This window comes from Rhinolophus sinicus, linkage group LG04, assembly GCF_036562045.2.
Source record: "Rhinolophus sinicus isolate RSC01 linkage group LG04, ASM3656204v1, whole genome shotgun sequence".
NCBI lineage: Eukaryota > Metazoa > Chordata > Mammalia > Chiroptera > Rhinolophidae > Rhinolophus > Rhinolophus sinicus.
The window spans coordinates 8,653,328-8,679,992 of record NC_133754.1 but is presented as its reverse complement, the minus strand read 5'-3'; the positions used below and the strand labels follow the sequence as shown (position 1 = coordinate 8,679,992).

At 39.5% G+C, this 26,665-nt stretch overlaps 1 protein-coding gene across 4 annotated transcripts in view; it reads left to right on the top strand.

Moving 5' to 3' along the window:
- Positions 1-8,463, top strand: part of NAA16 (N-alpha-acetyltransferase 16, NatA auxiliary subunit) — a 55,633-nt gene extending 47,170 nt beyond the window's left edge. For 2 of the 4 annotated variants that reach the window (XM_074329338.1, XM_074329339.1), the window contains 6 exons: positions 919-1,112; positions 2,776-2,884; positions 4,049-4,147; positions 4,460-4,603; positions 6,884-6,981; positions 7,537-7,869. In XM_074329338.1, the coding sequence (XP_074185439.1) occupies positions 919-1,112; positions 2,776-2,884; positions 4,049-4,147; positions 4,460-4,603; positions 6,884-6,981; positions 7,537-7,734 (842 nt within the window). In that variant the 3' untranslated portion in view covers positions 7,735-7,869. Of the gene's footprint in view, positions 1-918; positions 1,113-2,775; positions 2,885-4,048; positions 4,148-4,459; positions 4,604-6,883; positions 6,982-7,536 lie in introns of those variants that run through there. The other 2 variants (XM_074329340.1, XR_012495440.1) reach the window with 2 other exon arrangements.
- Positions 8,464-26,665: the final 18,202 nt, after the last annotated feature.

Genomic DNA, 26,665 nt, shown 5'->3' with positions numbered 1-26,665 from the left:
GAGGGACAGGGTGTTTCTCTAAAGCCCATCAGCTCCAAGTTGTTGTCCTTCAGTCTAGTTGTGGAGGGTGCAGCTCAGCTCCAAGTCCAGCCTCCATTTTCAATCTTCATTTGCAGGGGGTGCAGCCCACCATCCTATGGGGAAATTGAACCAACAACCTTGTTGTTGAGGGCTCGCACTCTAAGGAACTGAGCCATCCGGCCGCCCAATGGCGATACTTTTAAATGACCCTAATGGAATCACTTGCAGTCTTTTTTTTTCCTTCTTCTTTTTTTGTCTTCAGTAAGGCCAATTCAGGAAAAACAGAAATGTCTATGGGTTAGGTTTTTTTTTCCTACTTGTAACTGAAAGTAGCTCTGAGCCCCTTAGGGAAAAACGTTTATTCTTATAACTTCTAGTACCTTTATTGAAAATAACAATAATGCTAATGAGACTGTTTATACAGTTTTTATTCACTAAAATGTAAATATCTAGGAATATTTGAGAAATAGCTTGGAGGCAAGTTGCTGAGTTTTCATTCCTAATATTTCTGTATAATAGTAAGAAGAGATCATAAGTGTGTTTATATGCATTGTCTTACTTATCCTTGAAATACTCCAAGAGCATAGTTGGTGTTATCAGCCCCACTTTACACAGTTTGAAACTTCGCGCTGAGAGAGATGATTTGCTTGAAGTCGTGAATTGGGTAGTAGCAGAGCTGGGCTAGAATTGGTTAATTTTAGTTGATGCAGCATTTGCTTGTTGCCTTTTGTGTGCTAAGTTTTGTGCTGGTTATTAGGAATACACTTTCTAAAAAATTTTATTAGTTGTCTTTTCCCCTCCCCCCCCAAAAGCTATACTATTGGTATGTATTGCAGAAGAATATGAGATAAAGTGGAAACATTTACTCAGAATTTGTGTGTGTTTGGATATTCATAGAAAACCTGTCAGCCAAAGAATTGAAGAAAATCCTTAGCAAGCAGAGAAGAGCTCAGAAAAAGGCTAAATTAGAAGAAGAGAGGAAGCATGCGGAAAGGGAACGTCAACAAAAAAATCAAAAAAAAAAAAGAGATGAAGAAGAAGAAGAAACCAGTGGTCTCAAAGAAGAACTTATACCGGAAAAATTAGAAAAGGTGAGATGAATTTACTATCTTCATTTGGTAAAATTTGTTATTTAGTTCTGTTCTGGCCATAAACATGGTTTATTTAAATCTGTAAATCAGAAGCCATGTGTAATATTTCATGGTCATTATGAAGGACATCAATTTGTGAATGATAATATGCAAATTTGGCTGTTGCATATGGTGCAGACTTGTAGTTGTGGTAGGTAGACTCATGGCCCTCCAAAGGGTCTGCATTCTAAGCCCTGGAACCTGGGACTGTGTGACCTTACATGGCGAAGGGGAATGAAGGTGGCACATGGAATTTAAGGTTGTCATTAGCTGGCCTTAAAATAGGGAGGTGAGCCTGGGTTATCCAGGTGGCCCTAATGTAAGTACAAGGGGGGACTTAAAAGTGGACAAGGAAAGAAGGTAGGAGTGGTGTGAGAAGCACTCTCCCCCCAGCCCCATTGCTGGTCTTAAAGATAGAGGGAGGGTAGGAAAGGAGGCAGCTATGGGCAAAGAACGGAGGCAACCTTGAGAAGCTGAAAAAGACATTGGAACATAGTCTTCCTTAGAGCCTCCCAAAGGGAATGCCACGTGGCTGAGACCTTGATTTTTAGCCCAGCGAGACCCATGTCGAACTTCTAACCTACAGAACTGCAAGTAACACATTTGTGTTTTAAGACGTAAAATTTCGTAATTTGTTATATAGCAGCAGTATAATTGTCTGGTAAATGTGGAAGTATTGATAGGTATGTTGTAGCTACAAAGAATTAGCACCTCATCTCCTGGATTTAGTTATTTAGGGAAGTGTTTAGCTTTCTGGTTTATTCACTGAGAATCGAGTATAAATATTTTAAATTTGTCATTACTTTTTTTCAATTACTTGATAAAATTATGTTTGTCTCCTTACTTTAGATGTTTGTAGAGGGCTGTCAGTACTTGATGTACCATCTCCTTCAGCCTATGGAATAATTTTCTGTATTTTTATAAAATTATATTGATTTTATAATCATAAAAAATAGAACTATTTCCATTTTAGAAATTATTGACTATTTACTTTGAATTTGTTTATAATTTTAAAATGTTTTCTTGTTAATTTGGTTATATAAAAAGAACTGTTGTAGGGCTTCAGAACAAATCACCCCAAGACGTACCTAAAGGCAACCAAGACCCTGTGGGTGTAATATAAACTTCTGCTCCCCGCTGCGCCCCGGCCCCAACACCCTTAGCTACCTAGAAGAATTTGAATTCGGGGCCTTGCCATAATAAGAGATCATTAGAGATGACGTTTTTTTAACCTACCTGTATGACAGGGCAAACTACTAATTACTGAACGTCTGCTCTTCATGTCATCATGCAGCGAACCTTCCTTTCCTCTGAAGCCCCAAGGTGATCCCTACCTCAGAATGTTATGTCTACCTCATTTTCCCTTTCTGTCTTTGAACCTCTCATGTATGCAGGGTTCCCATATGTATGTATGTAATTAAATTTGGTCATTTCTCTTGTGAATCCGTCTCATATTTGTTTGATTATTAGACCAGCTGAAAGAACCTTGAGGGTAGAGAAAAGTTTCTTCCTCCCCCACACTCATCTAAATTACTTCAGATATGTGTAAATATAAAATTTGGGAGAGAAATTTGACTTGTGTAGCTGTTTTTTAAATAAAATTTTTCTTTCTCTTTCAAAATAGATAGAAAATCCATTGGAAGAAGCCATCAAGTTCCTCATACCTCTGAAGAACCTTGTTGCAGATAACATTGATACTCATCTATTAGCGTTTGAAATATATTTTAGAAAAGGTAATGGTTTGAATTCAATTTTTTTAAAAAATTTTTTTATTGGGGAACATTGGGGAACAGTGTGTTTCTCCAGGGCCCATCAGCCCCAAGTCATTGTTTTTCAGTCTAGTTGTGGAGGGTGCAGCTCAGCTCCAAGTCCAGTTGCCGTTTTCAATCTTTAGTTGCCGGGGGGCACAGCCCCACCCATCCCATGCAGGATTTGAACCGGCAACCTTGTTGTTGAGAGCTCGCTCTCTAATCAGCTGAGCCATCCAGTCTCCCTGAATTGAGTTTTTAATCCTTAATTATATTGCTGACCATAGTCGGTCAGTCTTGTCATTTAGATCTATTTTTTTTTTTTTTAAAGATTTTATTGGGGAAGGGGAACAGGACATTATTGGGGAACAGTGTGTACTTCTAGGCCTTTTTTCCAAGTCAAGTTGTTGTCCTTTCAATCTCAGTTGTAGAGGTGCTGTTCAGCTTCAAGTTGTTGTTCTTTCAGTCTTAGTTGTGGAGGGCACAGCTCAGCTCCAGGTCCAGTTGCCGTTGCTAGTTGCAGGGGGCACAGCCCACCATCCCTTGTGGGAGTCGAACCGGCAACCTTGTGGTTGAGAGAATGCACTCCAACCAACTGAGCCATCTGGGAGGCAGCTCAGCTCAAGGTGCCGTGTTCAACCTTAGTTGCAGGGGGCAGAGCCCACCATCCCTTGGGGGACTTGAGGAATTGAACTGGCAACCTTGTGGTTGAGAGCCCACTGGCCCATGTGGGAATCGAACCGGCAGCCTTCGGGGTTAGGAGCACGGAGCTCTAACTGCCTGAGCCACCGGGCCGGCCCCCATTTAGATCTATTTTTGTTTTTTAGAGTTTTCAACCTTCTACAAAGGCTCTTAATCACTTTTTGTTGTTGTTGTTGCTACTCAAAACTTTACTGGGTAATAAGTTAGAATGTTATGATCAAATCCATTTTAAGCATAGTTTGAACAATCATGTAAATTATTTACCTGAAGCAATTCTTCGTGATGTGTAAAAAGTTGTCTTTGATAATCAAAGTCATCTTTGAATTTTGCTTAGGAATATTATAGGAAAGGTAACATTTTGTTACTGGATTTTAAGTGAAGCTAAAATAAAGTGAAGGAAATATCATACATAACTATTGATTATGTTATTATTTTTTTCTGACACAGGCAAATTTCTGTTAATGCTGCAATCTGTCAAACGAGCTTTTGCCATCAATAGTAATAACCCATGGTTACATGAATGTTTAATTAAATTTTCTAAATCTGGTGAGTATAAACAAAGAAATACTTATGTAAAAGCAAATGTGACAATTTAGCTATTTTCCACTAAGCTTCACATTAAGAGATTTACAACAATGTAAAGCAAAAAAAGGTAATGTTTACATATATTTAAATGAAACATGCTAGCAAAGATAGACTAGAAACTAGTACATTTTAAAGCGAGAATGTATATATTCCAAAGGAGCAACACTATTTTTTACTATGTAAGATATATTGAGTTTAATATGTATTTCAATTGATTTTGTTTCAAAGGATAAACCTAAATTTTTAAAAATTCCAAATATTTTGTTTTTATAGTGTCCAATCATAGTAATCTTCCAGACATTGTGAGCAAAGTTCTCTCTCAAGAAATGCAGAAAATATTTTTCAACAAGGATTTGGAAAGTTTTAATGAGGATTTTCTCAAACATAATGCTTCCTCTCTTCAGCATCTACTTTCAGGTTGGTGTTTAGCTACCAGGGTTAAAATGTTTATGGAAAAAAGTGAGGATGTGTTGAAGAAAAAAGTTTGGCAAGATGTTCAACCTCATTAATTATCAGAGCAAAAGAAATGAACACAATACCACTTTTGATCTTCCAAATTAAGAAAGTTTATGTTTGTTTGGAAAAAGAGAAAGTTTGTTAAAACTGACGAGTGAGCAGTCTTATGTTTTGGTGCTGCAGTGTAAATGGGCCCAGCCATTTAGGAAAGCAATTTGTCATTGTTACCAAGAGCTTCACGTTTCCTGTGTCTTTTGCTGTAGTGAAACTGTTGTGAATGATTTTAAAGAATGAATCTAAAGCAAAGAAAGAGCTTGAAATTTCAGTGCAAAGATATTAACTGAAATGTTTGCGTGTAATTACGGAGAAAAGAATGGAAACAAATTTTCCCAATAATAGGGAAAAGTAGTAGGTTTGTAGATGGGATATCAGGTCATCATACAAAGTGATTGGCGCCAGGGTTCGCCCGCACTTGATATTCTTCATTAGCATACCAGTCTGGACGTGGCCTCTTCTTTATATCCTTAGTTACTGGAGTTCTGTTCAGCTAGTCTTCAGATGATTCTTGTGGTTGATTGTTCTCTAATTTAGTTGTAATTTTAGTGTGGTCATGGGAGGCGGCGGGCACACCGTTAACCTGCTTTGCCGTCTTGACTCCAGACTACCCAGGGGTAAATACTTTCTAATGTATGTGCAGAGTTAACATAAAATCTCAACTATGCAAAAATACACATGGGATAAAGGCTGAAAAGTATATACATAGCTTTTAATGCTTGCCGTTGAGTGGTGTGGTTACGAGTGATTTTTATTTTTTTTAATATTTTTATTACATTTTGTGTTTTGAGAATTTATTTATATCCTGCCTTGTTACAGTAATGAATTTAGACAGTTGATACAAATTCATAGAATGACAAGATGGTATAAATGCAAACTGGACAAAAGATTGTGGAAAGGGAATTAGGGACAAAATAAAGTATATCATTAACTATGCTCCTACTTTAAGCTGTATGCTGTATTTAAATACTTTAACCTAAGCTTTTTTATTGTAAAGGGAAACTTCTTGGTTTTGATATCTATGGAAAAAAGTTAATTCCTATGAGAAATTATAGCACTTCTTGGTAGTAAGGGCAGATAATTTTTCTTCAAGAACATAAGATAATGGAAGAAAGCATTTCTTTATTGTAATTATGGGAAATGCCTTATATGAAGCATTATATGAAATTCTAAAGAAAAGATGATTTTTGCTACATAAAAATAAAACACCAGTCAACTGTAGCTGAAAAAAAAATTTTTTTTAAAAAGAGCAAACGGCCAAAGACAACTAAGAAAATCTTGGAGGTAAGCAATAGAGTGTGGAAAAAAGAAAAAGTGTGGGAGGAGAGTTCTCACTCTGCTACCAGAGTTTAAGACTTGCTGTGTAGTCAGAATGACTACAATGGTGTAACATTTTAGTAGATGGTTCCGTTTAATGTGATTGTGAGTGATTTTGATTTTATTTGTGCTCTTTCGATTTTCTACACCAGATATGTACAAGTTTTGTGATTAAAAGTAAAGCTAAAAATAAAGCTTTAAAAAAGGAAATATCTGCTGAATGATTAAAAAGAAAATTAAAAAACACCATAGTCAATAGATCAATTGGGAAAAAATATTCACAGATATGTAATTGATAGAAAGCTAATAATAGAGCATTTATAAGTTAACAATATAAATTAATAAAAAGCCCAGTAGAAAAATGAGCATAGACTATGGATAGTGTAGTTTATTGGAGAAAGATAAACTGGGTTTTATTTTTAAATTAATTTCTTTGTGAACATGCAAATATTTTTCTGTTGTCCTTCTGCTAATTGTTCCTTAGATGTTTTATTTTAGGATATCGTCTATTTGAAATGATTGATGGATGCCAGTGGTAGCCTGTATTTACATTTTGAGTTATATCATTTCTGGGGTGGGGGGTATTAAATCTGTTCTCCTGGTGTTTAAAAACTTCCTCTTGGTAATAGAAAAAGCCCTGATTTGTAGTGTTTTGACATGGTATAAATACTCCTCTTGTAGCCCCAAGCTATCAGTGAATGGGGAGTTGAGAAGAGATGTCACACTTGCCTCCCACAAGCTGGGGGGAGTCAGCTCCAGCCTATCGCTGATTAAATACTTGGAACCATATTTTAAGTCACTGGTCAGTGTAAATCCAATCAAGTGTCAGACATAGGAGTTCACTCATTTTGACATGTCTTGGTATTTCAGGTGCTAAAATGATGTATTTTCTGGACAAGTCAAGGCAAGAGAAAGCAATCGCCATTGCTACTAGACTGGATGAAACTATAAAAGATAAAAATGTAAAGGTAAGATTTTTCACAGACTGATTGCTGCAAATTCGTGGATACTGAGTGATCTAACAAAACGTGTCCTGACAGCATAGTTGTTGCGTGGGCCTTCCAGGTTATGCTGGGTTTGCGTTGCAGCTCCAACAGTTAAGAGTTGTCACATTATGAAAGTTACCTCTCTTAGCTTCCTTTTCTTCCTTTATAAGGTGAGGATGAAAATACTGTCAGACAGGTGGTGTAAGGGGTAATACAGGATGCACTGAAGTGCTTAGCACCTGCCTGGCACATAGTAACCTCAGTATGTGGGGACGGTGGTTTTGAACAACACTTTTTGTTTAGTGATCACACTTTCAGGGATTCACTTTCTCAAGTGTTAGATTTTACTGCCTTTTCAAAGCTTTGCAGAATTGATTTTTAAAATGTTCCTTTTTTGAGGTGATTACTTACTAGCAGGAAGTTATTTTAGACTAAGGCTTTATTGGCTTTCCCTTGGTTAATTAATAAATTGCATCTTTGACTAATTATTAACCAAACTTTTTAAAAAGTAATTTTTCTTTTTCTTTATTTGAACAGACTTTAATAAAGGTTTCTGAGGCGCTGCTTGATGGCAGCTTTGGGAGCTGTAATTCCCAGTATGAAGAATACAGGATGGCTTGTCACAACCTGCTTCCTTTCACGGCTGTGTTCCTGCCCGCTGTGAATGAAGTCGGCAGCCACACTGCCGCCCTAAACCACACCGCTAACTATGACGTCTTGGCAAATGAAATCTAAAATCCCATAGAAAACCGACTCCTGGACACCCACAGCTGACTTCAGCTCAGGGTTTCTTTCCCAGGGTGTATTTAAATGTAGGTATGAAATGAAATAATTGGATAGAAATTTTAAATGGAGTATTCTGTGAGCTTGTTTTGTTCTTGATCTGACTCTGCCAAGAGACATAAACATCTGTTAAAATTACCTGTTTATACTTGTACAGTTTTCTTAAACTTCCGAATTATCAGCATTGTGATGGGTGCTGTACTTCTGTATCATAAATATGATAACTTCTCACTAAGCTAAGTTGTATACAGCCCCACTGTATTATTATTTTTCATCCTGGTTTTGGAATCTCTTTTTTTTGATCCCGTATTGATTTATTATTATTTGCTTGCTTTTTAATGAAAGCACATCAGTTTTAAAGTGTTAACTGGATGTATTTTAAGAACAATATGGAACTCCTTTTGGCAGATATTGAGGTTTATTTTAAAATTTACTTCAGTTTGCCTTTCTACCTTCATTTTTTCCTGATTTATCATTTCCTTTTTGATTCCATGAAAATTATCATTTCTGTTGAATGCGGGTACTCCAGTTTTATGTAGACGATTCAGAATGTGGGGGTGGGTTTGACTCACCAGCACTGAAATTCACTGGTAAATTTGTTGCATTCCTCTAGCTCAGTCTTAAAGACCCACAGGCAAGAATTATGCTTTCTTGACTAAATTGCTTTGCATGTTAACTACCGTATTTCCCCAAAAATAAGACCTAGCCCGACAATCAGCTGTAATGCATCTTTTGGAGCAAAAATTAATATAAGACCCCGTCTCATTTTACTATAATATAAGACTCCGTCTTATTTTATATATAGTAAAATGAGACGGGGTCTTATATTAAGTTTTGCTCCAGAAGGCATTAGAACTGATTGTCGGGCTGGGTCTTATTTTCGGGGAAACACATAGTAGTTTGAGTGGAATGAGCTTCAAGGAGTGTAATAATAGGGCAGAATACAAGTTATAATGAAGCATCTTTACTCTTATAGTCACGCACTGACTATTAAGTATGTTTTTATATCAGCAAAATGCTAATCTAAACTATTAGTTTTAACTATTAAAACATAGTATTGTTGGGCAATATTTCTTGGGGGATAGCTTTCTGTTCTATCTTGTACAGAAACAGTAATGGAATCATTCAATGTTTCTTTCTGTGTAAATATGACTGTAATATTAATACTTCCCCTTAAGGCAAAGACAGATTTAAAAAGGGAGATTTTATTTAGAGGAACAGTTCTAATTAAAATGGTTTTCTTTTACTCTAGGCTATTTTAGATTCGTAATTGTTGAGAGAAAACTGTAAAATAATGCCAACCCATATAATGCTGTAATAAATTATTTTGTACACAGACAGTTGCTTATTTGTGTTTGTGTTATTGCTTCACACTATCAAAATATTTTTGTAAAATGTTTTTTCTTTGCAGGAGTAAAAACTTTTAATCATCTTAATTTTTACAAGTTTATAAAAAAATAATCACCAGTATATTTTGGTGCCATGGCAGCTTGTATTTTTAGTGTTTTAATAATTTTAGAACTAGGCAATCTTTGTCACTAGATATCCTGGCAAACATGTCATTTGTCATGGTACTTTCAGCAAGATGCCATTTGCATCAAAGATGCAAGTTCATCATAACCAAGGTGGAAATTGTGCTTTTAGCTGTAGTGCTTTAAAAACTTTCCCACTGGGATCATGCTCTGAGTTACAGGGCAGATACATACTGAGAGGTGAGGAGTTAGGTTCAAGGTGTGGAAGAAGGAAGGATAAAAGGTGACATTGGGATTAGTAAGATCCAGTGGTGTATTGGTCAGTGTATAGAGATTGTATATCTTCTCCTCCCTACTCCCATCCCACTTTAAGTATAAACATCTTAAACCTGAGCTACGGACAGGGGTCTTTTTAGGTAAGAGAGGAGAGCTGTATCTTGTCCCCACAATCAGTCTATTCATTGAGCACCTACTATGTTTCAGACAGTGTTCTAGGTATGACAGATGCATACAGTAGTGAACAAAATTAAGTCCTTATTCTCATGGAGTTGAACTAGTGGGGAGAGAGACATAATATCAGGTAGTGATAATTACTGTTTAGAAAAATCAAGCACAGTGTGAATATAGAGAGTAGTGTTGGTTATAGTGAAATGTAAGAATATCTGAAGAAGAATAGTCTTTAAAAGCCTGCAGAGAGGAAGATTGTCAAAGAAACGAATCAGCCTGACATCAGATTTCTCAAAAACATTACCGAATGTAAGAAGATGGAGTGTTTTTTTAAATATTGGAGAAAAATAGCAGCTTAAAATTTTATATTCAGCCAAATTAGCATTAGAACGTGACAACATGTAAAAATATTTTTGAGCATACAAACCTCAGAAGATTTACCTTACAAAGGTCCTCACCGAAAATACTTTAGGAGCAATCTTAAGAGATAGGAAATCTGGAAGATGCTACAAGAAAGAGATGGGAATTAGATGACTGGTGTCAGTGTGTCTCTAAGTTCTTTAACATGTAGCATAAAAATGTTAGGACAGTGTAGATTACTATGAAGCTTAAAATAAGAATTACAATGATTTCAGTGTCTAGTGACTCCTGTCGTCTGAGAAGCTAGTTAATGAGGTCTGTTTAATCTGTGAAATAGCTTAGGCGTGTGGATCTTCTCATTAATAGATTTGGTGCTTAAGTTTGCTAAAATGATTTCCTTTTCCATGGCATGCCTACTAGCCCTACCTCCTTCCCCTTGGATGTGTCATGTTCTAGAACACAAATTTCTGTTAATATTTTAGCTGTATTTTGTGACTTTGCATTTCAGGTTAACTATTGTGATAGGTGAATGTTCTTTTCCTTCAGAAGCTAAAGTGCCCTCATAGCACCTGAGTTGCATTGTAGGTTGGTTTTGGCCCTTAGGGGCCTGTGAAACTACAGCTACATATAATGCGTCCGCCCCACAGCGGATGTAGGAATAGTTGGTTTTCTTAGTCATGAGAGGCTAGGACTGTCTTTGAAAGAAATCCTGTCTGGGTTATTGCTGAATTTGAAAGTCCTCGAGATACTTGAAGCTCATCCCACTCCTAATCCACCAAGCATTGGCCGGGACTAGACTCTTCGCAGACCTGTCGCCTTCCTTTTCATGACCACTTAAGGCATAGGTCCCTGTGGCTTGTTCTCTCCCACACTCTCCTCCCCTTCTCCTGTTTTCTCTTCCTTAGTCAAGCCTCCCTCTAGGCGTCTTCCTTGTAGTCTGTGCAGTGTATCCTCTGAAAATAATTCCACTCCACGGTTATCACAGGTTTTTACTTCTTTCTCTGCCCTCAACATTTCCTTTCTCTCTCGACCTTCACTAAAAACTTGAGCTGAGCTCTCCACTCATGCAGCCCTTTCAAGGGGACGCTGTTTACTTTCTTGTCATGTATCTGGAGGGAGGGTTCGTGGTACCTTCACTCCCGACCACTGCTTCTGGCCTATTACTTTTCCACTACTGTACAAACACTCGTGTTTCTTTGAGATTAATGCCACTGGACTGTACTATGCTAGACCCCTCTGTCTTTTATACGCCTCTCTGACTCAGACTTTCTCCTGTCCTCAACCATACGGAAATTCTGGGTGGTTTTAGCATCTGTTTAGTGCACCCGTTTAACGCTGGGCTCTGGGTTCTTTGATCGCCCTTGCTTCTTTCAGTGGTTTTCATCTTCATCCTAATCAAACTAACCAATCCCTTGACCACATCCACTTTTTGTCCTCAGTAGAAACTTCTATTTCGGAAACAGTGAATTCACACAAGCCACTCTGACTCTGCTGTCCTGCTTCTTTGAACTTGTTCACTTGGTTAGTTCTTCCTTAGCCGCTTAACCTCATCACAACCTCCCAGGATTTTCTCCCAGTCAGCTTTACCCCCAGTTTTCTAATTCCCTTCTCTTTCTTTGGTTTTATAGTTCCATCAGTTCAAAACTCTTGTCAATAACTTCCTTGTTCCATTGTTCTTCCATCCCATATGCCAAGAAAAAAATTCCAAGTTTGGTTGAGTTCAACTTGTTCTCCAGCCACCCCAAGGCTGCTAGCAAGGATTATCCAATTTCACAGTCTAATGCCTATAGGTTAGTCATTCTTGGTGTCCCGTGTGTTGTCTCTTATTCAACTTTTATTTAAAAAAATCTCCACTGCTCAGCCTGCCCTTCTTGCTTCACTCTCAGCAGGTGTTGTGTGGTCGGCTGAATAATGTGGTAGCCCTCCCTTCTCCCTTGCCCCAAAATGTCCATGTCCTAATCCAGGAAACCTGTGAATATGTTACCTTGTACGGCAAAGGGACTTTGTAGATGTGATTTTGAGATGGGAAGATTACCTTGGATTGTTGGAGTAGGCCCTAAATATAATCACGGGTCATATATCTTTCTATCATCTATGTCTTTCAAGAAACTGTTTCATTTCATCTAAGTTACTAATTTGTGGGCAGAGTTCATAGTATCCCTTTATTATCCTTTTAATGTCCATGAGATAAGTAGGGATTGCCTCATTTTCATTTCTAATATGAATAATATGTCTTGTCTTTCTCTTGGTTAGCCTAGTTAGAGGTTTGCCATTTTATTGATTTTTTTCAAAGAATTGGCTTTTGGTTTCATTAAATTTTTTGTGTTAATGACATTGATTTCTGCTCTAATTTTTATTATTTTGCTTGCGTTGGATTTAATTTGCTCTTCTAGTTTCTTCTGGTGAAGTTTAGATTAACTCTAGATCTTCTTATATATACATTCACTGCTATGAATTTCTCTCTAAGCACTGCTTTTCCCACATCACACAAACTTTGATAAATTGTATTTTCATTTTCATTTAGTTCAAAATATTTTTAAATTTCTCTTGAGTCTTCCACTTTAGCTTATGTGTTATTTAATCCAGTATTTTGGGATTTTTCCAGCTATCTTTCTGTTTTGATTTCTAGTTTAATTCCATGTGTTCTGATAGCATACTTTGTGTAATTTCTGTTCTTTTAGATTTGTCAAAGTATGTTTTACAGCCCAGAATGTGAATATTCCATGTGAGCATGAGAAGAACATGTATTCTGCTGTCTCTGTATCTATAAATGTCAATTTGATCCAGTTGATTGATGGTGCTGTTCAGTTGAACTGCATCCTGATTTTCAGCCTGCTGGATCTGTCAATTACTGGTAGAGTGATGTTGAAGTCTCCAGGTATACAAGTGGGTTTATGTATTTCTCCTTGTAGTTCAATCAGGTTTTGCCCCATGCATTTTGATGCTCTATTGTTAGGCACATACATGCTAAGGATTGTTACGTCTTCTTGGAGAATTTACCCCTTTATCATTATGTAATGCCCCATTATTCCTGCTAATTTTTGTTGCTCTGAAGTCTGTCTAAAATTAGTGTAGCTACTCCATGTTTCTTTGATTAGTGTTAGCATGGTATATCTTTATTTTTAATCTATGTGTGTCTTTACATTTAAAGTGGGTTTCTTGTACACACCATATCATGGGGTCATAGTAATCCAGTTGAATAATTTTTTTTTAAATTGCTATATTTAGGGAAAACACATATAAAGTGATAATTAATATAGCTGGACTTACATCTACCATATTTGTAACTTTTCTATTCATTGCTCTTATTCTTTGTTTTGAGAGTTTTCCTGAATTAATGACAGGCACTAAACCACAGATCCAGGAAGCTCAGAGAAGACTAAGTAGGGTAAATATGAAAAAACTACACCTAAGCATATTATGTTTAAACTGCAGAAAATCTTAACAGAGAAAATATTGCAATAAATCAGAGAAATGAAAAAACACCTTATCTGTAAATGGAACAAGGATGAGAATTACATTAGACTTCTCTTCAGGAACCATGCAAACAGGAAGAGAGTAGAGTAAAATATTTAAGGATTGAAAGAAAAATACCCACCAACCAGGAATTCTGTATCCAGCAAAATTATTCTTCGAAAGTGAAGGAGAAATAAAGACTTTCTGAGACACACAAAAGTTAAGGGAATTTAACAGTACACTTGTCTTGCAAGAAATGTTAAAAAGTCTTTAGAGAGAAGGAAAATTATATAGGTAAGCAAGTCAGATCTACATAGAGAGGAAGAGTGTTAGAGATGAAGGTAAAAATTATTTTTCTTAATTCTTTTTTATTAACTTAATCATTTTAATTGATCTAACAGATAACAGTTTGTCAGAATAATAGCAACAATCTATTTGATGATTTGGCATATGGATAAATGGGATGAATGACAGCAATGTCAAGAGATAGGAGGGAGGAATTAGGACTGTTAGAAGGCAAAAAACAAAAAGAAAAAGGGGCAATTGAAAAGTTTTATCTGTCATCTATCATCTATGTATCTATCTGTCTGTCATCTTTCTATCTCTTCTGTCTGACCTGCAGTGTCCAATTTGGTAACCACATGTGGCTGTTAAGCACTTGGACAGTATCTAGTTGGCCTGCGGGACCGAATTTTAAATGTTATTTAAATTTAAATAGCCACAGGTGGATACTGGCTGCTAGTGATATCTGCCTAATAGTTCTTCCTATCAGGGGCGTCTTTTCCCCCTTTGTCCACCAAGAGAGATGCTTTTTTAAAATCCTTCCAGGCAGCTATATGTGCTAGCAGTCTTCCACTTACTTGGGTCCTCCATGTATTTAGCTTGTTTTTAAGCCCCCTAAGGCCACCAACCTGGTCTGTCTGGAGTCTGAAGCACAGAGCCCAGCACAAAGGATCCATAATGTCGTTGTTGAGAAATGCTGTCACTAAGCCCTGTCACTAATCTCATTTGGCCCTTACAGTTGCCTGTGGGAGAGGCATCATCATCCTCATTTTACAGCTACTAGGGATACAAGCGTTTCCCAGACTTTCGGTAGCAGAGCAGGATCCAAACCTACTCCTTCCCACTTTGCGTCGCGTTCCTTTCTCTCTGTCATCATGCTCAGTAGTCATGTAATATCGTACCCATTGGTCTGACCTTGTATGCGTGTAGTCTTGTCTCAATAAGAGAGTCGGTTTCCTGAGGGCAGGATGCAGGCCAGGCCAATGCGGGCAGAGATTCCTTCCCTGACTTAACATTTGTTTTCTTGTTCTCACACACGTGGTTCAGGGCAGTGCTTGTTGTTCTGAAACCGGGAGGTATGTGGTCGTTCATTGTTTGCCCACTGGAGGGCAAACTTTCCAACTCTATTTTATTTTCTTTCCTGTTTTCTAAAGAATTAACAGAACCACTGTTCGTGGGCCTGAGTTGTTTTCTGTTTCATTGTTTCAGGGAAATTAGGTTGTTTCCATGTGTTGAAAGTTGTGTCCTATATGAATTGCTCATTCAATAGGTCCTGAGAGTTGCCTTCTGTAGAGATGAACAATCCCAGATGCAGCTTTTGTTAAGTGGAAAGCCCAGTGCCGAGTGTTTTGTCGAAGTGGTGGAGTTTTGTGAGGGGAAGGGCCCTAATCCGAGGGGGAATGCATGGGCACTGTTCTCAGTCAGGTCACACCCGCCCTGGGCCCCTTCTTGTCTGTAGAGTGAGGAAGGTTATCCAGGTGACCAGTGTCCCATGATTCTGTGTTCTCAAACTAGGGGGCCCCAAGGGTCAAGGATTATGTCAGACCCATTTAGGTGACTCCACAGGTGTCTTCCCTGGCACAGAATAAATCCCCAGGTGCACAGGAGCAGATAAGCCTCAGCAGCCTCCTCTGATGATAGGGGTAGAAGCATTCATGGTTCTGTGCACCATTTGGTCAACTCAGCCCTCTGCCCGGGCTGCAAAGTCTAGACGAGAGGAGTTGTAAGTGTGGGGCACAAGCAAACACGCCTTCTAATGCACGAGTGCAGTTTGTTCCACATAGAAGAACAAGACGACTCTCCATATATGTGACTCGAGCCGTCTGTTCTTTCCACATGAGGTCCCCCGTTTCCCTCCTTGAGCCTGCAGGTCTTCCTTTAAACTTTGCTGCAAGATCTCTGTCTGAGAAACGTGTCACATTGCAATGGCACATCTTCTCCCAGGGTCACTGGGGGACCTGAGAGTCGTGTGCACCTAACACAGCCCCTTCCAAATGCGATGTCCATCAGCCACTGTCACCAGGGTGACGGAGTAACCTAGGGTCGTCCATGTTCTCATCTCTTCCTCTGTTTTTTTGCGGACGGGGGAGAGGTTTAATCGGCTGTGTGCTGCAGTGCGTCCGTTGAGGTTCTCACCTGTCAGGTACCTGGAGTCAGAGAGTACTTGGAGAGCGTCATAAGATTCTGGTCTTAAATCTACAACTTACAAAGGGAATCGTTTTATTCGCAAAAACGATAACTGTCTTATCTATATAATATGAAATGGCAAGCACTGACAACCAAAAAAGAAAAAAAAAAAAAGCACTAAGCAGGATTGACTGTGACTTTCATTACTATTCACTTGTTACATTTTTGTTCTCATTTATGAGCAGGTACATGTTAGCAGGCATCAAAGCTTGAGGAAAATTCATGGCAGAAAAATTTGAAATGGAAAAACAACACTGTTAGCTGCTTAATTTTCCCACCAACGGAATAAGGCCGCCAGTATTTCATTTTACTGGCAAAACACTCGTATTTAGCTGAAGGCACATGCAGATCTCTCAGAGGCATAATTTGAGGGTCAGTGCCCCAACCTTTCAGGACTCGGCTCTGGGCCAAACCACCCTCCTGAATGCTATGCCAGTTCCTCTGATGAAATTATTTTGCTCCAAACCTACGTCTGCCCCCCTATGGCACTCATCACACTGCACTGATCACGTGCTGCCTTGCTGGGGCATGACGCGGGCATCTGGTCCTCACCCCTGCTGGACCGGGAGCCCCTTGAGCCCAGGGGTGAATGTCACTGCCTGGGGGTGGATCCCTACTCTGCTTCTTAGCAGCGGTGTGATCTTTGGCAAGTTAGTTAATGTCTCTGCCTCAGTATACTTATCTATAAAATGGGGCAACAGTAACTTCTTAGCGCTGCAGTGAGGGAGGATTCAATGAGTTCACATGCAGAGCACTTAGAACAATGCCTGAACAGTCAGTGCCGTATCAGCATTTGCCATTATTGTCACGATCATCTATGTATCTCCCGTAGCACCTTGCCAGGGCTTCCTACCAGGGCTCCTAATGGATTCTGCAGAGTGAGGTGGCTTTCCATTGTGCCTTGAGGAATTTCTTTCTAGACAATAGGAGCTTTGTGGCCAGCACTTCTCCTGGGACCCCAAGCCTCCTGCGCTCCTTTACCTGAAGAAAACAGCACTGTATTCTGTAGCTTCCCATAGCTGTCCTGTGGGGGGCTTAAAAAACCCACTTTAAGCCCCTCACAGAGATTCTTTTCTTCTTACCAATGTATAATAATGGTCTGAATACGAGGTCAGAGTATTAAGTTCGGGAACTTTCCACCGTGCACTTAAACACTCCCTGAAGTCAGCTCGTGAAGACAGGTTTACCAAGTACAGCAATTCTGTTAGGTTGGTGCAAAAGTAATTGCGGTTTTTGCAATGATTTTTAACCTTTTAAACCACAATTATGTTTGCACCAGCCTAATACCAGTACCGATCTTAGACTGTAGAGTGGTGCAGTCTGGAAGACTGCACTCAGATTCGGTCCGGACATGACTGGCCCAGGATGGAAGTGGGGGGGCATTTCCTTTCAAACACACTGCGCCACGTGGGCAGAGAACTCCCGTGTTTGGCTCCGGGACAGTGGTTCTCCACGTGAGCTGCCATTAAAATCTCTTGAGGAGAGTTTAAAAAAAAAATCATGCTCAGAACCCTCCCTTCCAGGTATTCCGAGTCAATTCATCTGAGTGGGGTTTGGGGTTTGGCTTTTTTATTTTTTTGTCCTTAAAAAAAGGCCATTTTGATGTTGAGACCTTCTGTTCTGGGAGAGGATAAGGCAGGAGATGAAGAGGTTGCAGAGCCTGGGCGGCTGTGCTGGAGGAAAGTAGCACGAGGGAGACCACTCACTTCTCCACCTGGAAATGCCATCTTCCTACTTCTTCCCAAATTTCTTCCCAGCACGCGATCGGAGGCTAGCGCATTGAGGTTTTGGAGTCAGACGGGCGTGCTGATGCCCTTCAAGTTGGGTGACTTTGGGCAAGTCATTAATGAACCACTGTGTCTCATTAGTGACCTCCTTACAGCCTGCCAAGCAGGGAGGTTCTCTTCAGTTTAGAAAAAGTCTGAGTCTTGTCTTCTGTTATAACTGGTGAAACCCGATGAGCCAGAGGCAAAGGCTTCTTCCCGGCTCTCTGCGCCTGAGGGAGGCGTTGCAATCAAGGCCTCCAGCTACCCTCCCACAAGGACCCTGGAGCAGGACTGTGTTCCCTGAACCAGACCCACACTAAGCCTCATAAAGCGTATTAAGAATGGTGAGTATGCATAGCAATGGATTAACATCCAATGACCTTAGACATCATTTCATAATTTTGTTTTAATGCACAGAGGTACAGATTTCAGGTTTTTATACGTGTGATGATTTCGAATTGGAGCCATCCTGGAAAATTCAAGTCAGAGGTTCTAACCCTGCATCTTTATATTTCTCACAGCAACCCAGGTGCTCAGAAAATGAAGAAAAAGGAGACAGAAACCCAAATCGGAGGTCTGTGGGGACAGGTGTAGGTCCCTCGACTCTTACTTTCTGGTCTGTCGCTTTCTCTTATCTATAGTCTCTACTATTGTTTGAGATGTAAATGATCTTTGCTAAAAATTTTTTTTTCATTTCTAAGTTTCTCCTGGTCTTTAGAATTGACACTATTTCTGCCCAAGTCCACCCTTTTCAATACATATTCTGAAATATTCAAGACTAGCTTGTGGGGGTCCTGATTAATAATGGAGACGATTACAAGTGTGCTCTGCAGATTATATGCTAACCAGGTGGCAGGGTGATTGTCTTCTGCCAACCTCGTGTGTGAGTGTGTGTGTGTGTGTGTGAGAGAGAGAGAGAGAGAGAGGTGTTGGGCTGTGTTTCTGATTTGCCATCTCCAAATGGTTAGAACCTGGTTTTCTTTCTTTCAGTAGAGGGGGACCCTCGCACTAGCTGTTTTACTTCTGTGTTTACAATTATAAAATAATCTTGTGACATAAAGACTTGTGAATCCCACTCCTAGGAATTTATCATATAAGTAATCTGAAGCGATGAGAGCTGTGTAAGTTTATTTTTATAAAATTGAAAAAAAAGAGAAAGTAATTATCTCTCAATAAGGAATTGGTAGGGTAATTCTGGTGTGTGCAATGGGACATTACAAATTCATTAAAAATGATGATGGAAAATTATACTGACGAGGAAAGAGTGAGTGCCAAGGCGTATTGTTGAATGAGATAAGCCAGGTACATAATAGCATATATAAAATCCCAAATTTATTATACTGCAGATATTTACACATCTCTGAAGTATTTCATATACATAATGTTTACTTTGTATTTTTTGTATTGTTTTGTTTCCAGTGAACATGGATTATTATTACAAAATAAAATTATTTTATAAAAATTACATTCATAAAGCTTTTCACTATGCATAGAAAATATTTCTCTACAATAGAAAATATTTCTAGAGTGCCATATTAGTCAGGGCTCTCCAGAGAACCCTCATACAGTGCTGGTGGGAACGTAAAATGGTGCAGCTGCTTTGGAAAATAGTTTGGCATTTCCTCAAAACGTTAAACATAGAGTTGCCATGTAAGCCATTAATTTCACTCCTGGATAAATGGAAACATATGTCCACACAAAAATTTGTACACGAATGTTCATAGCAGCTTCATAATGACCAAAAAGTGGAAATGAAACAAATTTCCATCACCTGATTCATGGATAAATAAAATGTGGTTGTGATGGTTAATTTGATGGGTCCACATGGCTGGACCATGGTGCCCAGATATTTGGTTAAACGTTATTCTGGATGTTTCTGTGTAGGTATTTTTTTATTAAGATTAACATTTAAATTGGTGGACTTTGACTAAAGCAGATTACCCTCCAAAATGTGGGTGGGCCTCATCCAGTCAGTGCAAAGCCTCAATAGGACAAAAGACTGACCTCTCCTGAGCAAGAAGAATTCTGTCAGCCTTTGGACTTGAACCCCCGCTCTTCTTTCGGTCTCCAGGCTGCCAGCCTATTCCCTCAGATTTTGGACCTGCCAAGCCTCCACAATCACATAAGCCAATTCCTTAAAAATAAATTATCTCTCTCTCTCTCTCTCTCTCTGTAAATGTGTGTGTGTGTGTGTATATATATATACATATATATATATCTGTAATTGTATTACATGATTTTTTTAAAAGTACAAGTAGTAAGTGGATATAACAAAGTTCATGACCAGAATACAGAAATGTCTAAAATGCTGGGAAACACAGAACTGAAGCCTGACATTCCTGGGGGAATCTCATGTAACTCTCTGGAGATACACTATCTGTACATGTTTCCTTTTTATCCCTTGTTGTGTTATTCATAGTCACAAGCTAATTGATCCAACTTTGACCTAGGCTGGTAGCTGCATTACTCAATTTGATTAAAAATATAAGAGCAAAATATAGGTTGGCTTATGAAAGAAGAGGTAGAGATGCTGACGGATGCTAAAGAAGGATCTGAAATGCACGTTGGACGACTGCCTGGAAGGAGGAAGGAAATTTACGTCAGGAGGGAGGTTTATGCGATACTTTGTGTTCTGAGTGTTTCCATCCATGAGCAGAGGGTCTCATCTGCTTCTCATCCCACATGGACACAAACAGAGGTGCTGGGGGTCTGGCTGCGCTTGTCTTTGAAAATCAGTGTGCCTCAGCGATTTTTGCCAGAGTGGGGGGCAATATATTTCTGAGTAGCCAAAGTCCATTCTCTCTCTCTCTCAAAAAAAAAAAAAATGTTTTTAAAGGCATGAATTAAGCATAAGAATCAGTTCACTGGGGTTCTATGTATAAGAAACACTTGTATATTAAATAAAAACCTTCATTAAGTAGTCAGGCTTTCTTGGGTGCCACGCTCTTCTCAGAACTATTAATCATGTGCTACCCAAACCAAGGCAGCCTGTGTGACCCCATCTCGCTCCTCGCTGGCCACAGTAGATCCCACTTGGGGGAGTCGATCCACATCTGGCTAATGAGACCCTCTTTTCTGGAAACCTGGGATTTGCATTTAGAAGTTAGTTAATATGCTTCCTAAAAGAATTTTAGAGTGAATATACTTCTTAAAGAATAATAACGTTCCTAACATTTTTCATTGTAAGTATATGGAATTGCAAGGGATGTTATTTCCTGGGTTCCATAAATTCTTATATTTTAAAATAAAATAATTACATCTCTCTGTTACCCTTATCCAGTGGAATCTAAATCCATCCATACATCATCCATTAAACAAAAAAAACAAACACAGTACTTTGTTAATAGCAGGACATTTTCCATCTTTAAACTTATGTTTATATTTCAAATTCTCCATTTTTTATTGATCACACTATCTTAATTCCCCAGAACAAAATACCTGTGTAAACTGAAATTAGAAACTTAAAAATTTGCAGTGCCCATAAGGCTCTAAGTGTGTTAAAAACAAGTTAAATGTGCTACCTATTTCCATAAGTAATCATGTAAAGTAACATTTTATTGACCTTTTAAACTCTTAGTTCGTGTATTCAGTAATAAATATTACCTACTGATGAATATCACATATTCCTTCTTGTCCCCATTTTTATCATTTATATATTATACATAGATCTGTAATCTATATAGTGATTCACTTTGTTCAAATAAATGTGCAAAGGAGACTGGAAGCAAATTTGTGTACTAATATCACTCAACTTTTTGAAATTCTTCTAAGTTTTATGCCAAAAATCACTAAGTGATCTTCCATCCAATATTATTTTAATGATCTATCAGTGGACAACTCTGCTAGCTCCTTCTTCAGTGCTGACATAGCAATGAGGTGGAAACTTCCTGACTGCCATCGACCCCGCCCACATCTCTGAGGCACGAAGCAGTTCAGACATACAGCCGGTGTCCTCAGGTAGTGTCCTGCTATAAAAATATACGACGGTCCCCCTGAGAGCTTTTCCCTTTGCCTGAGCATGAGGGAGACAAGTGCCGGGGAGTTAATGCCCCGGGGACAGCCTTCTGTCCGTAATGAGTGGGATTCTGAGCATAAAGACCCAGCTTCCTTGCCTGGCAGATGGGACAGTCCTGAGGTGTGTCTATGCCATCTCTCCAGGGCTGCCTGGGGACGGGAGCCCCTCACCCTCTCCCACAGTGGTGACTTGCTCAGGAAGACACTGTAGTGGCTTCCTTCTCTTCCCTGTCCCTTGCCACTCCCCTGCTGGCGCTTCCTGGGAACACCTCCCTTATACAGCGTTTGCACACACGTCTTGATTTTGGCAATGCTTCTGGATGGGGTTTCCAGGCGGGAATTCCCGCTCATTCTCAGGAATTTTTTTCCCGAGAAAAGTTGGTCAGGAAATTGGGAAAATCAGCTCCTTGAACCCTCCCCATTTATACCCACAATGGGGAATAAACGTACTACTCAGAATGTATCTCTTAGACATTTTTCCTATTTATCCTAGGGTTCCTGGGGAATTTCCGCCCGTTCTCCGGAACTTTTTTCGCTTTTCCATTCTTGAATCCCTAGAACAATTGGTTGGGAAATCGGGAAAATCGGCTCCTTGAACCCGCGTGGTTGGTCGTATCCGCCATCACTTTGTGGAAACGATTCATCGTGGAGAACAGAAAACAGTTTGTATCTCAAGATTCAGGAAGAGGAAAGCAAAAAAAAATTTCCTGAGAATGGGCAGGAATTCCTGCTTGGAAACCCTACTTCTGGAGGAATCCAGCTGCAGTGGCTTGAATTGTGCCCCCCACCCTAAAATGTCAATGTCCTAACCTCCAGAACCTGTGAATATGTTTATTTGGAAAAAAAATCTTTGCAAACGTAATTAAGAATTTCAAGGAGAGATGAAATACCCAAGAAGAGGGGCCCTAAATCCAGAGACAAATGTCCTTATAAGAGAAAGAAAAGGAGAGGACACAGGGAGAAGGCCATGTGAAGAGGAGGACAGACACTGGAGCGATGGTGCCACGAGCCAAGGACACTTGGAGTCACCAGAAGCTGGAAGAGGCCAGGAAGGGTTTTTGCCTCGACCCTTTGGAGGGAGCATGTCCCTGCTGACACCCTGATTTTGCACTTCTGGCCTCCACACCTGTAAGTGAATAAATTTCTATTGTAAGCCACCAAAACTGTGGTAATGTTTGTTATGGCAGCCTCAGGAAACTTAAGTTCTGGAGAGGGTGGTGGTGATCGTTGCACAGGAATGTGAAGGTACTTAATGCCAGTGAACCAAACACTTAAAAATGGTTACAATGGTAATTTTTACGTATGTGTATTTTACAACAATGAGAGAGAGAGAGAGAGACAGAGAGAGAGAGAGAGAGAGAGAGAGAGAGAGAAAGAGAAGAAGGGGAGAGAAGGGAAGGGGAGGGGAGGGGAAGGGAGAGGAGAAGAATGGAAGCTAGAGATTAATAACAGAATTAAGTTTGCTCAGTGCTCAGGGGACCCCATGGATTGGGAGGGCATGCACGAGGAGTTCTGGCAGTTCTGTGACATGGGGTAAAGGCTGTGGTCAAGGGGGGTTGGGTTTCTCCTCTTAGCTTACATTCCCCAGCTGTATCCCTTGGTGGGCTTAGATTCTAAGCCTTAGAACAACAAACCATAAAACACCCCCCCCACTAAAACCAACCAAACATGGCATAATTTTCACTTGGAATACAGTAAGCTTTTGCATTCTCTAGACTTAAAGATCCAGAACAGCTCTTTCTCTCTGGGTTCCATGCCTCCAGACATGATGACTGCTGTCACTGAAACCGGGCTGAGTTTGCTAGGCAGAGCCTGGTGACCAGTGAGAGTTCTTGAATGTTCTTGGTTTGGGATTCCTTTGAGCATCTGATAACAGCGATTAACTTTCTTGATGGAGAAACCCACATATACACTTCCTCTTACAAATCCTCCTAGGGGTTCTTGGACCTTGGGTTGCACATACCTGCCCTAAATGCTTCATTTAGGTATCATGCCACTCCATGAGCAGCTGCCACCCGTTCAGCGTCGGGACCAATTAGTCCCTTGCTCACAACTGCTTCTAGGAGCTCACAATCTCATAGAAGAAGCACACACAGTATTCATTGAGACTATGCCAGGTTTAAGTGATAATCTAATAAAGCTTAAGTTGAAAGTCAATATATTGGTTCTTTTAATTGGGAATTCTAGGGATGTGGGTTTCAGGCACTGCTAGATGCAGGCTGAGAGAGTATCACAAGAATTCAGCCCCTCTAGCTCATAACTGCTTTTCTCTGGTCTCTTAGATTTTTCTCATGGAAACAAAGCTCTAGGTGTTCATATTAGCCCTAGTAATTTTAGGAAGAGAGACACATTCTTTGCCTTCCAGGATTCAAACCACGCCTCCAAAAAGGGCTGTGCTTGGGATCACAGACTCACCTCCATTGCGTGGCCAGCTTGCACCTGTGCCTCCTGTGGGTGGGGGAGGCGAGGGCCGTGTAATTGGCTCCTTTGAAGGTGGGAAAGGAGTTCCTGAGACAAGATCTCTGTCAGCAAGGTAACAGATGTCTGCCGCAGACACGTATACAAATAATTGCAGGTCGGCGTGATGAGTGCTACAAAGAAAGCGCAACAAGCAAAGTCTCGTGTGGACATCTGAGGGATCATCAGGGCTACTGGACGTGTTCCAGGTAAAGCCAGGTAAAGCTTCATAAGCAATATCATGCATGACACAATTTAAAAAATTAAAATAGAAATATATTGATTTTACTAACTATTGTTTATCAACAGCTCCACGGCTATCATCTTCCTTGTTTACTCTTTTAGTCCTAGATCCAAGCATAGTACCTGTGTATTTTAGGAACTCAACACACATTTGTTGAATTGGCATTTTAGAAAACAGGAGGGTACCGTCCTGTTTAGACTAAGATTTAAAGACATTGAAGCACACAGAGATCATGCTGATACATTTCTGTCCCATTTTTTGGTATGCCTTTAGTTAACTCTTATCTACGACACAAACTCGGCTTTGAAATAACACCAGGACTCAGTTCCATTTGTATTGTCATTTCTGTCATGAGCACTGATGGCCTTGACGTTGTAAGTTCTCAGGCTTTTTGGCCCATTATCAAATGAAGCATGCGTGGGAGAACACTGCGCAAACTATAACATCCTAGAGAAATGTAAGCCGTTCTTATTATTAAAAGTTTGGAGATGTCATAGCCTTTACTTTGTTCTTGTGAGACCATGGAAGTCCTTAAAGGAATCTAGGGTGTTCTTTGCTTGCTTCTCTTTCTAGCCAGCCTCTCCCAAGATTATTTATTTATTTTTCACTGTGGTCCAAACAGACCTGAAAGAACATGGAATTTAGGGCAGGCTGCGTATTTATTAATTAACACCTAATCAGGACCTGGTGAAAAAACTACTAAAAGTGAGGCATTTGGCTATATTAATACCTGTTATTTAAACCAAACAGCTTTATAATCTTTATTTCTGTGCTGAGTCTGTGCTGAGTTTCTCCCCTAACTTTCTTTTCAGTGGCCCTCCAGTGAACTAAGTTGAACTTACCATCCTCCATTTACCTCCCACTGTCATCTTTGGTCCATGCCTGACCATCGTGTATCTTATCTACCTGTGTATTTGTTTGTTAATAATATAATGAACACCCATAAGCTCACTATCCAATTAGAACCAATGCATTGAAAATAACTTACATCTTCTATGGGTTCCTGTCTTAGCCCATTTCCTCTCTGCCTCCTCACACCTGTGTAGCCACAATTCTGAATTTTGTGTTTTTATTCGTTCTTGATTTAAAATATTTGTATCACACATATATGCTCCCAAGAAATATCATGATTATTAATTGGTTTTGTCTTTTATAAAAAGGATATCAGGCTGTGTACAATCTTCTGGGGCTTTCTTCTCATTTAGTTTTCTACTAAGAATTATTTATATTGTTGTGGGCTGCTGTGATTCATCCATCTTTGTTGCTGTATAGTATTTCGTGGTGTGAATACACCAGCCTTGTTTATCCGGCCTCCTGGAGAGGGGAGTTTAGGCTTCCACATTGTTTGCTATAATGAACAGCGCTGCAATGGTTGTTGTCATTACGTGGTCCTCCCGCTCGGGGCACTCCAGCTGGAGCCAGGCTCAGTTTACACCTTGGAATGGGACGTGGGTCAGTTGTAGGGTGTGTGAATGTTCAACTTGGCAAGATAATGCCCGACTGTTGTAACAAGTCCCAAAGCAGTTGTCACAATTTATACTCTCACCAACCTATTGATATAGCCTCTTCTGCACTTGGTATTGGCACATGTCTCAATGTTTACCTATCAAATGGATGTAAAGTGGTATCCCTTTATGGTCTTGATTTGCATTTCCTGGATTATGTATAGGGAATGCCATAAATGGAACAGGAAAAAAATGATTGTCCATATGGAAAGTAAGTCAGATTTCTATCTCTTTTCAGACATGCAAATCAACTCCAGGTGGATTAAGGATGTAAGTGTCAAAAGGAAAATTTTAAAACTTTTAGAAGAAAATGTGGATGAATATCTTTAGATCTTGAGGGTAGGGAAGGCTTTCTTAAACATTGGACACAAAAAATCCCACTGTAAAATAGATGTGTGATGAATTTGACTATATTAAAATTAAAAAATTGCATTCACCAAAAGACATGGTAAAGAAGGTGAAAAGATAAACTACAAACTGAGAGAAGCTGTATTACATATAACAAACAAAGAATCTGTGTCAAGAATCTTTTAAGAACTCTTAGAAATCAACAAGGACAACAGCCCAGTAGAAAAATAGGCAAAAGACATACGTAAGAGGACGTTTCTCAGAAAAGAAATCACATAAAGCCAATACTTACAGGGCAAGGCACTCAATTTCCTAAATTTGAAAAAGCATCTTTTGAGGAAAAAC